General features: G+C 61.7%; 1 protein-coding gene across 1 annotated transcript in view; it reads left to right on the forward strand.

The window, feature by feature from the left end:
- Nucleotides 1-862: 862 nt before the first annotated feature.
- Nucleotides 863-13958, forward strand: part of PKN1 (protein kinase N1) — a 47499-nt gene continuing 34403 nt past the window's right edge. The window contains exon 1 of the mRNA XM_054012467.1: nucleotides 863-1204. Coding sequence (XP_053868442.1) covers nucleotides 1184-1204 — 21 coding nt within the window. The 5' untranslated portion in view covers nucleotides 863-1183. The remainder of the gene's footprint in view (nucleotides 1205-13958) is intronic.

Genomic DNA, 13958 nt, shown 5'->3' on the forward strand with positions numbered 1-13958 from the left:
GCAGCGGCAGCGCTCGCTCTGGAACAGAACCAGCCGCTGTATTTGTGCGCGAACACTTGCTGAGTTGTTCGCCTGGCTTCTCTGGTGGGAATTGCAAAGTTTTGTCCTTGAGTTCAAGTGAAACTAGCCAGCCCGGGGGTTCTCAACTTTCAAGGGCTTGGATTGCTGTGTGTGTTCGGGGGCGGGAGTCGAGAGCATCAGAAAGGGGGAAGGGGGGGGGCTCCTGGTTTAGTTCCTGGGGGGATGGGTGGGGTACACAGTTCGGGTATGGGGAAAAACGTGGAGAATCACTGACTGAACTCTACTAGGACATAGGTCGCCGGTGCCCTCTATGGGGTGGAATCAGAGCTGCACAACTTGTGTGTCATAGGCAGGGCTCTGGGGAGGGGGCTGGGCCGATCTGGGGTCAGTGCAGCATCACGCTCTGGGAAGAGCAGCTGTGGGGCACGGGGCAATGGAAGCCGCTGCGGTGGGGGAGGAGCGGGCCAATGCAATACACCGAACACCGTCCCCTGCTCACCCCAAGAACCACCCCCATTCATAAGGACATGCAACGTCCCTCGGTGCAACGCCTTAGCGCGGGGCGGCCAGACTCCTCCTGCAGGCAGCCCGGGCGCTGCCGCCACCGCGGGGGGTGGCTCGGGCTCTCCCGGGCCTGAGCCGGTAATCCCTTAATCTGCAGGGGAAGGGAAGGGACCCCGGGCGGCAGCTGCAACCCCCGCAGTCTCCGGCCTCGGGATCCCGCCCCCATGAGCCGCCTGCTGCAGCCGGCGGCCTCCTCCTAGCTCCCCCCGCCCGCCTCCCTCCACACTGGTCATGTGACCAGCCCGGCAAGTTAGGGACCCAGAGAAGGAGGGAGGGACAGAGCAGGGCGCAGGGGGCCGGCGGCTGCAGCGCGAGCCGCCCGGATAGAACGTTCCCCGGGAGCGGCAGCGGCGCGAGCCGCCCCGGATCGAACGTTCCCCGGGAGCGCCTCGTTCTTCCTCGGTCCCCGCCTGTCCCGCCGCGAGAGCCTGGGGGCTTGCAGCGAGGGCTCCACGCACGGTGCACGCCCCGCAGCCTGGAGTGGGGGAGGAGGATGGAGGGGCGGCTGTGAGGGGGGCCCCCTTGGAGAACAGCCGCAGCAGCCTTCCCGAGAAGAGGGGAGAAGAGGAGGAAGCAGCCGCGGAGGCGAGGGGCAGAGATGGCCAACGACTCCGTTCAAGTAAGTGCGGCGGCCGGCGGGCAGTTCGTCCCCAGCCGCTAGGGGGGCAGCCCCCAGCCTGTCTGGGACCTGCCAGTGGAGGGGTGAGGTGGGATTTGAACCATTGCATCTTTGGGATCTATAACGGGAGGGCGGTTGGACCCCTCCCCATCTGGGATCTGCAAGGGGGGAGGTGGAACATGCATAGGGAGACGAGGTGCTGGGGTGGGGGGCAGCAGCGCCCCGTGGCTTGAAGTGGTTTTCATTATATACAAGGGTTACAGTCTTGTTCAAGGGCTCTCAGCACCCCCGCTAGACAAATTGTTCCAGCGTCACTGAAGGGGGCCCTGGAGCCACTGCACATCTGGAGCCTGCAAAAGAGGGTGTTGAACCTACTATCTCCCCTGCACGTCCCAGATGTGCAAGGGGGTGGGGCCTATTCCTGTGGGGGCCCCCTGCACATCTGGAATATGCAACCTCCCTGCACCCGTTGATGAAAACAAGTAGCTCCATGCACAGCTGCCTCCCCCCATGGTGGGAGGGGAGTGTGGGGCAACCCCCATGATACAGGTGGCACATGCAGGCCCCCGGCTGGGCCAGGTTCTGCTCTCGCCATCTGTGTAAAGCCAGAGGAACGCTGCTGGCGTCTGGCCCGGGGGAGGGAGATGCGGGTGGGGGAGGGAGCTACAGGCCTTTCCTGGCCAGCTGGGCCATGTCTCTCACACACATATTTCTGCTTACAAGTTCAGCTCCATCTGCCTTGGCGCCTCTCTCTGCAGTCCCTGTGCCCCCCTGCCAGGCCTTGCCCATCCGCACACGGGAACTCCTGCCTCTCTTCCCATCCCTCCCCCCATTCTGGTATGGGTTGGTTTGGAGGATCCAGACCCAGAACCTGACTGTGTGACGCCCCCCACTTCCCCCCCCCGGCTCTTGCAGCCTCCCCACCCCAGGCATGACCACAAAGCAGACAGGTGCAAAACTGTGGGTGCTGTGAGATCTGGCCCTAGAGAGCATTGGGTGCATTACCGTCCCCTGAATTAGATGGGGGTTCCTTTTATTCCCCCCCAGATATTTCCAGGTTCCCAGTGTAGCTCCTCCCTCTCCCTCTCACCGAACCCCCGAACAGCTCACTTTCCCTAAGGACACTGACCCCGCAGGTGTATCTCTAGATGCGTTGGCCCCTGGCTGAGATCCTGCTCCGTTACCCCCGGCCAGCCCTGCTGTAAGTGAGAACAGAATCCAGCGCTCTGTGCTGCTCGGATATGTGTTTACCTGAGTGATAAAGACCGAGGTGAAATCCCCTCTGGCGGCCCTGATCCTGCACTAGCTGGGGAGGGTGCGGAGGTCAGATGCACCATCCCTTATAGGGTCACAATTCCCTATAGGGGACTGGATCCTGCACTAGCTGGGAGGAGGATGGGTTAGCTGCTCCGTCCCCTATAGGATCACTACATGCACTACCTGGGGGAATGGGTTAGTTCCCCCATCCCCTGTAGGGTCACCCTCCCCTATAGGGTGCCCCCATCCCATGCTAGGCAACAGATGGGGCATGTGCTCTCTTCCCTGTTGGGAGCCCCTGGTTCCGTGCTAGCTGGGTCGGGGATGGGTCAGATGCTGCGTTGCCCCATAGGGCACCCTCCCCTATAGGGGCCCTGATCCTGCACTGGTTGGGGGATGGGGCGGACGCTCTTACAGTCACTTCCCCAGCGGTTGCTCCGTGGCGTGGCCAGCGCCGGCCGCGTCCCCTGGGAACATCCCCGGTTGTTGTGGTTTCACTCTGTCCCGCAGGGCCCAGCTGAGTGAGAACTCTGCCGTGCTGGGGGATCTGCCGTTTGCGGCTCTGTCTTGGGAACCGGCCATGGGGAGAAGGGCCCAGGCCGTAGCTGTGTGTGCAAACCCCACCAGCAAGGGTGTGCTACAGGGGAGCCCTGGTGCCCTAGCTCAAGATGCAGCAGTTGCTGTTTTTAGCTGGGGAGGTCCCTGGTTCAACCCCAGGTGTGTCGGCCAAGATGGCTCCTAAGTCTGCCTCCGACTCCGGCCTGGCCATGGTCATCCTCGGCTGCTTGTTTAAAGGATCGCTGTCAGGCTAAAAATCAATAGGCTAAAAAAACCTTCCTTCCCTGCCCTGTTAGCAGCCGGTCAATTATTCAAGCCGTTGTATTGATCCAGAACTGGCAGCCCCTTCCCTTGCCTGGCCGACGGGACTGGAAGAGATGCTCTGGCCTGGTTTTGCTCTCGTTTGCATTTTACTAAAGGACGGAATAATAAATCTGTTACCCGGCTCTTCTGTGGCTCTCATTAGTCCCCAATGTACAGGTGGGGAAACTGAGGCACAGAGGCTCTTCCCAAAGTTACACAGCAGAGCTGGAAAGAGAACCCGGGAGTCCTGCTTCCTAGTCGGGTCTCCTGTCCGCTGCCCCACGCTAGTTAGTTTCACTTTTGATTCCATACCTGGCTCTCACGCTGTTGTGTTTGGGAAGCAAAAACCTGGATCCTGACGATGGGACCTTGAGCTGAAAACGTAATCCAAATAGCAAGCGTTTCTCTGAGCAGCTTCTGTAAAATGTAAAGACAAACCAAGTCCTTTGCAGTGTTGACCCTAAACTTCTCTCTAAAGGGAAGCCGGTTGTTCCTGCCTGGCCCCAAACCACGGACAGTCTCCTGGGCCTTCCCAGAGCCCTGAGGGAGTCAGTCCACGTGGGGCCAGTTCCAGGGTCACCATTCTGCAACGAACAGGGTGTCGGGTTTTGTAACAAAACCCAGAGGCAGTAAGTAGAGAGATCTCCCTCTGCATTTAAAGACCTGATTAGCCGCTTGCACCCAAGGACAACCCGAAAATGAAATTGACCATGAGCAAAACTGAAAAGGGACCTCCTTGTATTTTTTGTTTTTGTTTTGTTTTGTTTTTAATAGTCCAGGCAGAGAGAGGCAGGAAGCAAACAGTCAGCCTCTATAGCAGAGAGAGCGAAAGAGCTTTGTAAAATATTCCTGGGCTTCTAATGAGCCAGACAGAGTTTTGTTAATGGCACCGTTCCCTGTGCTGCGTGAGGAACTTAACCCAGGAGGCTATCGCTGTCTCATTGTTTCCCTGTGCTCACCCCCGTCTGCCGGCTCCTGTCTTTGTAGATTGTCAGAGCGGGGCCTTGCCCCGAAGAGCTGTGTCCTGGGTCTGGCAAGGACCCCTTGTGCTAGGTGCTGTACAATGACAGGGACTCCTGGGTGCTACTGTAATACACCTAATAAATAATGCACAGCGCCCAGCACAATGGGGTTCTGGCCATGACAGGGGTGCCTAGGTAGTACCGTAATACCCCTAATAATGTGGCTAATTCTGTTAACGTCAAAGAGCCTGTGCCCACCGTGCTGAAGCGGGGAGGGTTTGCAGCAGCATGAACCGTGGGCTTGGAGCAGCGGCAGGCCAAAGCCCAGGGCTTCTGCAAGTCCCCAGCGAAGCATGGGTGAGATCCGGGGCCTTCTAACAGCTGCAGATCGACCCGGGGCCGTCGTCCGGGGGCTGATGTGCAGGGAAATTCAGGCTGGGATGCAACGTCTCCACAGGGCGGGCAGTGACTGTCCTGGTGTCCAAGGCCAGCAGGGACCTCCAGGCCGACCTGCTGGGGAGGCCAGGCCGTTACAGTCCCCCAGGACTGAGCCCAGTGACTTTCCAACCAGTGTGTTTCAGGTCTCGAATTGCCCCTAGTCCCGTGACTTTCCAACCAGTGTGTTTCAGGTTTCGAATTGCCCCTAGTCCCATATCCACCCTCCCCCTACTCCCAAGGGCCCAGCCAGACTCAGCTCGGGGAGCTGAGAGCCAGGCTGGGCCGGGTTGGATTCTCTGTCACTCGGCATCAATAAGGTGAGGCAGGACGTTGTCCTGAGAGACCCAGGTGGCTCTAGTGGCGCAATGAGGAAGGGGGGCGAATAGCGCCCCGGCTGCAGAAAGGGCTGGGGGAAATTCTGTGGCCTGTCTTTCTTTTGTATTCTGGAAACAGCTGCAGCGGCCGCCGGCCCAGATCGGGGTGGTGCTGCCTGTGCCCGGTGCTGCAGGGCCCCCGGCCCAGATCCAGGGGGGGCATTGTGCAGGCCTTGCACAGGCAGTCCCTGCCCCAGAGAGCTCCGGGTCTAAACAGATAAAGGAAGGATTCATCTCATCCCCATTTTACGGCATGAGGGAAACTGAGTCACGCGGCAATTGAGTGAGGTCCCATGGGGAGTCTGTGTCAGCGCTGGGAATTGATTGCAGATGTTCTGGGTCCACCCTCCCCACCTCTTTGCGCGTTTATGTGTGTGTGTGTGTGGGGGGGGGGTCAGACTTCATGATCATTCTCATCTGGCCTTGAAATCTACAAATCCTCCCTTGCTCAGGGTCTGTGATTTTCTTTATTTTTTTAAGCTGCCCCCCTCCCCTCAGGTTCACGCTGTGCCTGCTCCCTGCTGCGCTGGGCATGGCGCGAGGCCCCGACTAGAGCAGCGGGCGTCTCTGTGGGCAGTGGTCCTGGCTGGCTGGCGCAGCCTCCCCCTGTTTGGGGAGCTGCTAGGTGATGGATTTCCTTGCGCCGCACGGAAGCTGGGGGCGGCGATCACTGGGCGCTGGCGCTGCGAGACAGGGGCTTCCTCTCGGCGAGGCAGGCAGTGCCGGGGGACGGCCAGAGAGAGGGGAGGCCGTGTCTGGTTAATACAAGGGGGCGGGAAGGAATCGTGGTGTCTTTGTCTGCACATGAATAATTGACAGGCTGAGTTAATGCAGCCGATCCAACGATCCCGTCTGCGGTGTGCGTGAAGCTCAGCTCTCTGCTCCCCACGGCGGGGGGGGGGAGGGAGGCGGTTGGCGGTTACATTCCCCCTGACTTCCCTGAGCACAGAGTCCCCGAACCCCACCCCAGGGTGCCGAGGCTGTATCCACCCCCCGAGTCCAACCTCGCTCCCTCTATGGCAGCATGGCCCGCAGAGGGGCTGTGAAGCACTAGCTGTGGGGAGGGGAGATGTGTGGGTGGGGGGTTGTTAGATCAGATCCGTTCCTCCACCACCACCACCTGGTGCTTCTCTTCCAGCTCCTGAGAACAGGTGCCAGCTTCTCCCAGCCAGCGTGGAGCTCTGTGCCTGGCAAAGTGGGGTTGGGGGGGAACACTACCCCCTGCTGGAACCCAGAACCTGTCCAGTCAGCACAGGAAACAGCACTGAGCTCTGCTAGCCCGGCGGGGGTGGGGGGCGAATCAGGGGGGACAGGGCAGCTGATTGGGGCTTGGGATGCTGCCGTTTGATTTGATCTGCCTCCCTGTGTGGCGTGTTGCTTAATTTGCCCCTCTCTGCCTCAGTTTCCCCCTTTATACATGGGGGTGACAGCAGGTCCTTACCTCCCGGGTGGGAGGGGATAATCCATTGATTGCTATGGGGTGCCTGGCTAGAGGGGATTCCATGGGATAGGGGTGTGCCTAACTCCCTTGGGCTGTGGGGAAACCCCAGCCCTAATCCATTGGTGGCTACATCTCAGTGGCGCTTGGTGCCCGTGTGGAGCGAGTGGGGCCTTGCTCTGGGGAAGGGCACCGCAGGGCGAAGCCTGGTGCGGTGCTTTCAACGCCAGCTGGGGCACCGGGGAAGCGTCCGGAGCAGGCCCTGGGCAGGCAGCAGCTGTGGCAGCTCCTGGCGTGTGTCGGGCATAGGGCAGGAGGGTCTGTATACGTCGCCTGGGGGCAGCAGACCCCACAGGTACCAGAGACCAGGTCTACCACTCATGGGCTCCTCCCAGAACCTGCAGGGGGTGGAAGCCAGTTCTAACCCCCAGTGTGCCAAGGAGCAGCAAATTGCTTATTCCAGTGGCACCAGGCTAGGACTCCTGGGTTCTATTCCCCGCTGGCCCTGGCACCGCCAGGCCTGTTTCCCGCTGGCCCTGGCCCCAGCACTGCCCAGCACAGTTGCTAGCAGTGGCGCTTCTGAGCGCTGCTGTTTGTTCTCTCTCTGCCCACGATGCCACCAACTCAGCCTCTCCGCGGACTCCCTCGTCCCCCGCTCCTGCCAAGGAGGGGCATGGCATGCCAGCAGCCAGGGAGCCGCACAGGGCCCGGCTCTGCTCTCATCTGTGCTGGTGTCAAACGGTGCTTCCCTGCCAGCTGCAGCAGGGCTGCACCTATTGTAACTGAGGGCAGAATCGGGTGCTTTGTTTTTTGGTAGGTCCTATGTAAATATGACAACCCCCTCCCCCCCCCTTTTTTTTTAAACTGAATTCTGAGAAACCCAAACTCCTGCCTGGAGTTGGAATGTAGTCGGCCCAGCCTGGCCGAGGACACTGCACTGCCCATCTTTCTCCCCGCAAGGGGGCCTCCCCTGCCCTTTAACTTCCTTGTGGGTGCCGCTGTCCCTTTAACCCCCCCCCCCATCTTCTAGCCCCAGCCAGGCCGAGCTGCAGCAGCTGCAAAGCCACACTGGCCAGGTGTTGGCACCAGCCACCTGGGGGCACCTGGAGCCCCGGATGGCTCTGGCTGCAAGGATGCCCGGTGGCCACGAGGCCACGCCCCGGCCCTTGGCCCCAGAGCTGGGCACGGTGACCCGGGAGGCTTTGGTTGTTATCGCGCTCCATGCCAGCTCTAGGCCAGGTCCAGGCCGCAGACCTGATATTCAGAACCCCCCATCCCATGGGACTGGCCCCAGCCTGCGGTGGAACCCATGGAACTGCCTGCCCCTAGGAGATTGGGGGAGGTGGTCCCCTCGCCCCTAGGAGATTGGGGGAGGTGGTCCCCTCGCCGCTAGGAGCCTGGGGCTTTGGGCCCACAGCGATTGGGGCTGCAGATAAACCCTCGGCGCTGCGATCAAACTTCCCTTCTTCCTGGAGACCAGCAAAATCAAAACACCGTCGTTAACGACTCCAGCTCGTTCTCTGACAGGCTGCGAAATGGGGCCGGGGGGGGGGGAATTTCTATTTATAAATACATTGGAGGTCATCCCAGAATCCCTCAGTGATTGGGGTGGGGGGAATAACTGGAGAGATGTTGCTAACTGGTGGGGTTATGGCAGCACTTAGACCCAGAGAAGCACGGACGTCCTGTCTCAAGGAGCTTCCGTTCTCAATAGACCCAGGGTGGGAGGGGAAACTGAGGCATGCAGGGCGAAGCGACTTGCCCAGAGTCAGCCAGCAGGGCAGTGGCAGAGCCAGGAATGGAACCCAGGTGTCCTGCCTCTCAGCCCACTGGAGTGTGAGAAAATCCAATCTGTCCTGTTCTGGCTCAGGGCTGGGTGGGGGTGGGGGTGTGGTGGTTAACATGCCAACCAAGGATCATGCTAAAGGGGGCGTTAGCATGGCAGGGACAGGGTGAGGCCAGGCTAGATCGGGGTGGCTCTTGCAGTCGGGATGCAACGCAGGGGGTGCTAAAGGGGGTCAATGCCTCTGCCAGTCCCTCCACTGGCCCCCTGCTGACCCTCCACTCTGCCTGCCTTGTGGAGGGGCATCCGGGCCTTCTCCCGTGCCCCTCGGTGCCGCCAGGGCAGAGGTTGGATCTGGTGTGGTTGCGTTTCACACCAGAAGTGTAACCGGCCCCCTGAGCCACCAGGGAATCGAGCCCAGGGGCTCCCCACCACCAAGATTGGGTCCTTACAGCCTCTGCCTCTCTCCCCTCCGGACACTTGCTCTCCTTGGTCTGCTCATAAGGGAAACTGAGGCAGGGCTGGGGCAGCAGAGCGTCTGGAGCACCGGGGACATGGAGAATTGAACTGGAGACCCCTAGCAGTCCCAGGGCATGTGCAAAGCGAGGCCAGGCCAAGACCCTGACGCTGGGGTGGCTGAGGAGCATGGAGGTGGGGAATCTCTGTAAGATCCCCCCCCAGTTTGGCGTCTCTCTCGTTTCCTGGCACTGATTTGATTCTCACCAGAGTTTTTGGCCTGCTTGGCACTTCCTGGGTCCCCCAAAGGGGTGGGTGCTTGGCACTTCCTGCTTTCCTAGCTTGGGGCGCCCTGGTCAGTCCTGGGAAAGCACCCGCAGCCCTGTTCCTCTCACTCCTTGGCCCGGCTCTGCCTCCCCTGATTGTTCAGCCACTTCTGCAGCTGTGGGCCCTTCCTACCTGGTGGAGGTGACCTGCTGTCAAAGCGGGGGAGAGGGGGGCAGGTTGGCCTCCTCCCAGTGCCCCCCCAGTGCCCCAGCCTCTTGCATAGCAGGGCAGAGGGGGGCTGCATCTTAATGGGGGTGTCTCCTGGGGGGCCCAACTACCCTGCTTGTGTAAGGTCCTTGTGGAATCTGAGTGTTGGAAGGAAGTGGTCAAACCTCCCCTCCCCCCATCAGGACTCCTGGGTTCTGCAGAGCAGTCTCCCTCCTCCCCTCCCCCCACCAGGACTCCTGGGTTCTGCAGAGCAGTCTCTCTCCCTCCTGTCCCGGACTCCTGGGTTTGGACCTGCCGAGCAGGGGTGCTGGAGGCGGAAGCCATGGATTTGGGTTGTAATCACCGCTTCAAGCCAGGGGGTGCGGCAGCCCCCCTAGTTCCAGCACCTCTTTTGAGTCTGGTCTCCTGCTTCCAGGCTGTGATCTGCTGAGTCACGGCCTGGCTTAGCCCCCACCCACCCCCAGTGCAGCCAATGGGGGGGAGGGGCAGGATCCTTCTTCCTGCGCTGACCCATCTGGTGCCCCAGTTACCCCCCATCCCTGTCCCACCCCCTCGCTCCCAAGGCTTTGTCCTTTAACTAACACGTTTTGCTCCAGCCCCTCCCCCGAATAAACCTGCCCAGGAGCCCCCAGCCCAGGCCCCCAGCTCTCAGACCCCCAAGCTACCAGCACTGGGCCTTGGCTGGGGAGCCGGACAGGCTGCTGGCAGGAGGCCTGGGTGCTCCCATCCCTCCTTGCTACAGCCCCTGCTCTTGGCGCTAGGACGCCCCTCCAGCTCTACCGGTGCCCCTCAATCCCGACCCACAACCCCCCCTAGCCCAGCCCTGGGCTCCCCTCAGTCCTGACCTGTGTGGCATGGCCATGCCCTCTGCCCACACCCCCGACACCAGGCGTGCCAGTTCGCGCCACCGCGGGGCCTGCACCGTGGGTCTGGCACCAAGGCCAAAGGCCCAGCATAGGTGCCGTCAGGGGCAGTTTGCTCTGCTGGGGGTGGGCCCAGGGCTGAGCCCCATCCAACCCATTCCCCCTGACAGCAGCTCCCGCCGGCTGGGCTGTGGAGCCGTGCAGTCCGGGAAGAGCCAATCTCACTGCCCTGTACGGACTGGGGAGGGGGGGGTTGCTGTCGGGGGCCCCATCAGCACCCCCTGAAAGGTGCCAGCTCTGCCCAATGATCCTGCTGGTCTGGGCGCGCTGGGGGGCACCCACAGGTGCCATGGGCAGGGTGATTAGCTGCCCAGAGCCGCTGGCAGCATCCTGCCTGATCAGAGCTGTGACCCCCGGCAGGTCCTGCTGCTGCCCCTTCCCATGACTCCGGGTGCAGAGGTGCCGGGGGGGGGGCCCACAACCTGCCCTGCGGGGTGCGATCTGTCCCTCGTGACTCAGGGGGAGCAGGTCCTGGAGCCAGAAACCAACATGGAGGAAGGGCAGTGGGGGGGGGCGACTCAAACAGCCCCCCCACACACACACACACACCCACACACTTCGGGCTGGAGGAGCCACTGGGGGCCCCCCTCAGAGCCCACAATCTGGCCTACTCCTGAAGGGCCCAGTTGGATGCTAACCGGGGGATCTCCCCAGCCTGCCCCCAACCCACAGGGCAGCAGCCCAATGAGTGGCTGGCTGGGGGCATGGGGCTGCACATGTAACCCAGCCTGTGGACAGCTGGACCTGCCCCCCCCCCCATGCTATGGGGCACTAGCCCTGGGCTCAGTGTCCTGCAGAGAACCCCCTCCCCCCCGAAGAGACCAGGGGTCTTCTCCTGTGCCAGGCTGCCCAGTGCCTTCTGCAGTAGCCTCTTTGGGTCTGGCTGCCCCCCCACCATAATGGGTGCTGGGGGCCCGGGGAGCGGCTGCCCCCCGTGGGGTGAGGGTTCTTCTCCAGACTTCTCCCTGCTCTGGGATCAAGCTTGGGGGTCTCCCCCCTTCCGTCGTGCTCGACTAGCTGGGGGGGGAACCCCAGTGGGATGCACCCCCCCCCGCCCCGTTTAGCTCTGGGGGATTATGGGATTAGCTCCCCGGCTCCAGATTTGTCTGTTTTCCGACTGTTTTTTCCACTCTGGATTTACCCTGAGCAAATCCCCCCCCCCCCAATCCCCTGCTTGCGGCTTTAACCCCTCGGCTCCCCCAAATCCCCTCCCCCACCTGCGGCTTTAACCCCTCGGCCCCCCAAATCCCCTCCCCCACCTGCAGCTTTAACCCCTCGGCCCCCCAAATCCCCCTCCCCTTGTCCCCCCTGCCTGCAGCTTTAACCCCTTGGCCCCCCAAATCCCCTCCCCCACCTGCAGCTTTAACCCCTTGTCCCTCTCCCCCGCCTGTGGCTTTAAACCCCTCAGCCCCTTGTCCCCCCTGCCTGCAGCTTTAACTCCTCGCCCCCCCAAATCCCCCTCCCCCGCCTGAGGTTTTGACCCCTCAGCCCCCAGGGCAGCGCGTGACCCCCAGAATCAGCCAGGCAACTTCCACCCCTGCCTCTATGGGGCCCCTTCCGCGTCGGGGCAAGGGTCCCTTGGTGCCTGCCATGGGCTGGGCACTCAGGAAACTGTGGCATGGAGAGGGGAAGTGGCAGAGCTGGGAAGTCTCCCCACCCAGAGCTGCGGATAGAACCCAGGAGTCCTGGCTCCCAGCGCCCCCTGCTCGAACCCCTCTCTGCCTGGCCTGGCTACAAAGCGCTGTCCCCTTCCAAGCTGTCTGCTCCTAGAGCTGCTGCCTCATTTCCTGCTAGGAACTTTCTGTTGCTGGCGCTTCATCCAGGCAGCGAAGGGTTAAGGCAGCCAAGCCTGGGATTTCCCATTCAACTGGCGCTAGCTGGGGGGGGCGGGGGAAGCTGGGTGCTGTGGGGACGGGGCAGCTTAGCTGGAGCGGGGTGCAGGGGGACAGGGCCTCGTGCACCCAGCATCAAAGTGAGGGGTGCAGGCCCCAGCCCCATTCTAGCCTGTAGGTAGAGGGACCCCCCCACACACACACCCTGAGGCTCAGGTGCCACCCGTCCCTGGGAGGTGTGTGGGTGCGGCCCGCGGCCAGCCCTGGAGCGTGGGGACAGGAGTGCTGGCAGGCAGGGCCGGTTCTTCCACTCCGGCTGGCTGCCTCCCACCCGGCTCCATTCCTTTTCCTGCTCCTGGCCGCCCCACCCCAGAAGTGGCTGCCTTCCAGGGGCAGGTGCATCCCCAGGGGCGGGGAGCTGCACCTCCCCAGAGCCTGGGGTCAGCCTCCTCCTTCCTGAGCACCTGGGTTGCTGGGGGCTCTGTGTGACGCTGAGCTCCGGGGCTGGGGGCCCTGAGCCAGTGCAGAGCTCTGCTCCCCTGGGCTGGTTGGGTGGGGTGGGCAGCCCCCCTGTGGCCCCCCAGGAGCGAGCCCTTTCCTGGCTGGGGCAGGCAATGGGGGTGAGCAGTTAGCCAGGGCACTAAGGGGGCAGCCCAGGGCACAGACTTTGGGGGGGGAGACACACTCACATTCTGAGTTTGGAAGTGCAGCCTCATCTCCCAGCCTGCGTTGCCAGAGGTGCTGAGACGCTCTGGCAGAGGCAGGGACCGTGTATGTGTGTGTGTGGGGGGGGTCCCTCTACCTACAGGCTGGAATGGATCCATGGGAATCCAGACTCCAACCTGGGGAGACCTGGGGCTCCAGGGCTGGAGTAATTGACCCCAGGGTCCTGGCTGGGTGTGCAACCCCCCCTGTCAAGTTTCTGGGGACCTGTCTGGGTCTCCCTGTCTCAGGAAAGGGTGAACTCGGGCATGTGGGTCTGTCTGAGGCATTGCCCTGGGCCCCCCAACCCCAGAGCATCTGGGTGCCTCACAACCTGTGATGTTTATCCTCAAACGCGCCGCCCCCCCCCCCCGCCCCGAGGCAGGGCTTTTATCCCCCTTGTACAGATAGGGGAAACTGAGGCACAGAGCAGCTGGCTCACCCAAGGAGTCTGTGGCAGAGGGACTTGAACCCAGATCTCCTGTATCCCAGGCTAGTGCCTGAATCACTGGGCCAATGTCTCTATAGGAGGGGATTGCCCCATATCCATTGTAAATCAAATTGGTCCCCCCACCCCATAGCGATGTGCTGACCCTGGTTACTCCTCTCTCTTGCAGGCTCATCTGGGCCAGCAGTATCTCATTGGGGGGGGGGGAGGGGAGGGGTCTGTGCAGTGCCTGGCATGGCATGATGGGGGCCCCAATCTCAGTCTGGGGCGGAGGGGAGGAGCCTGTGCAGTGCCCAGTGTGACAGGCCCCAATCTCTGGGGGGGGTGTCTCTATGCACTACCATAATACACCTAAAAGCACTAGGATACTAGGAGCAACCTCTTTAAACCAGAGCACTGGTTCAGTGCTTCTTAACAAAACCATGGAGCAAAGGATTCTGGGATGGCATTGAGGAAGTCTGGTGGAGGGCACTGGCCTGGGGCCAGGGCGACCCGGGTTTGAGTCCCTGCCTCACTGTGCAGCTTTGGCCAAGTCACTTCCTTGCTCCGTGCCTCAGTTTCCGCATCTGTACAGGGGGGTGCCACTCCCCTAGGCTGTGCGGCTCCATCTGCTGCAGCGTGAGACACTCAGATACTGCAGCAAGGGCTAAACCCTAGTGTTGGCCTCCTTTGTAGAGCCAGCATGCGGGGAGCAAAGGATTGTGGGATGGAAGAGGTCAGGGTGAGGAGTCTTGGTACATGTGGGGCTGATGGAGGCAACTCTCCACCTGGGTGCTGGGTCAGCA

Source organism: Malaclemys terrapin, chromosome 23, assembly GCF_027887155.1.
Source record: "Malaclemys terrapin pileata isolate rMalTer1 chromosome 23, rMalTer1.hap1, whole genome shotgun sequence".
NCBI classification, from domain to species: Eukaryota; Metazoa; Chordata; order Testudines; family Emydidae; genus Malaclemys; species Malaclemys terrapin.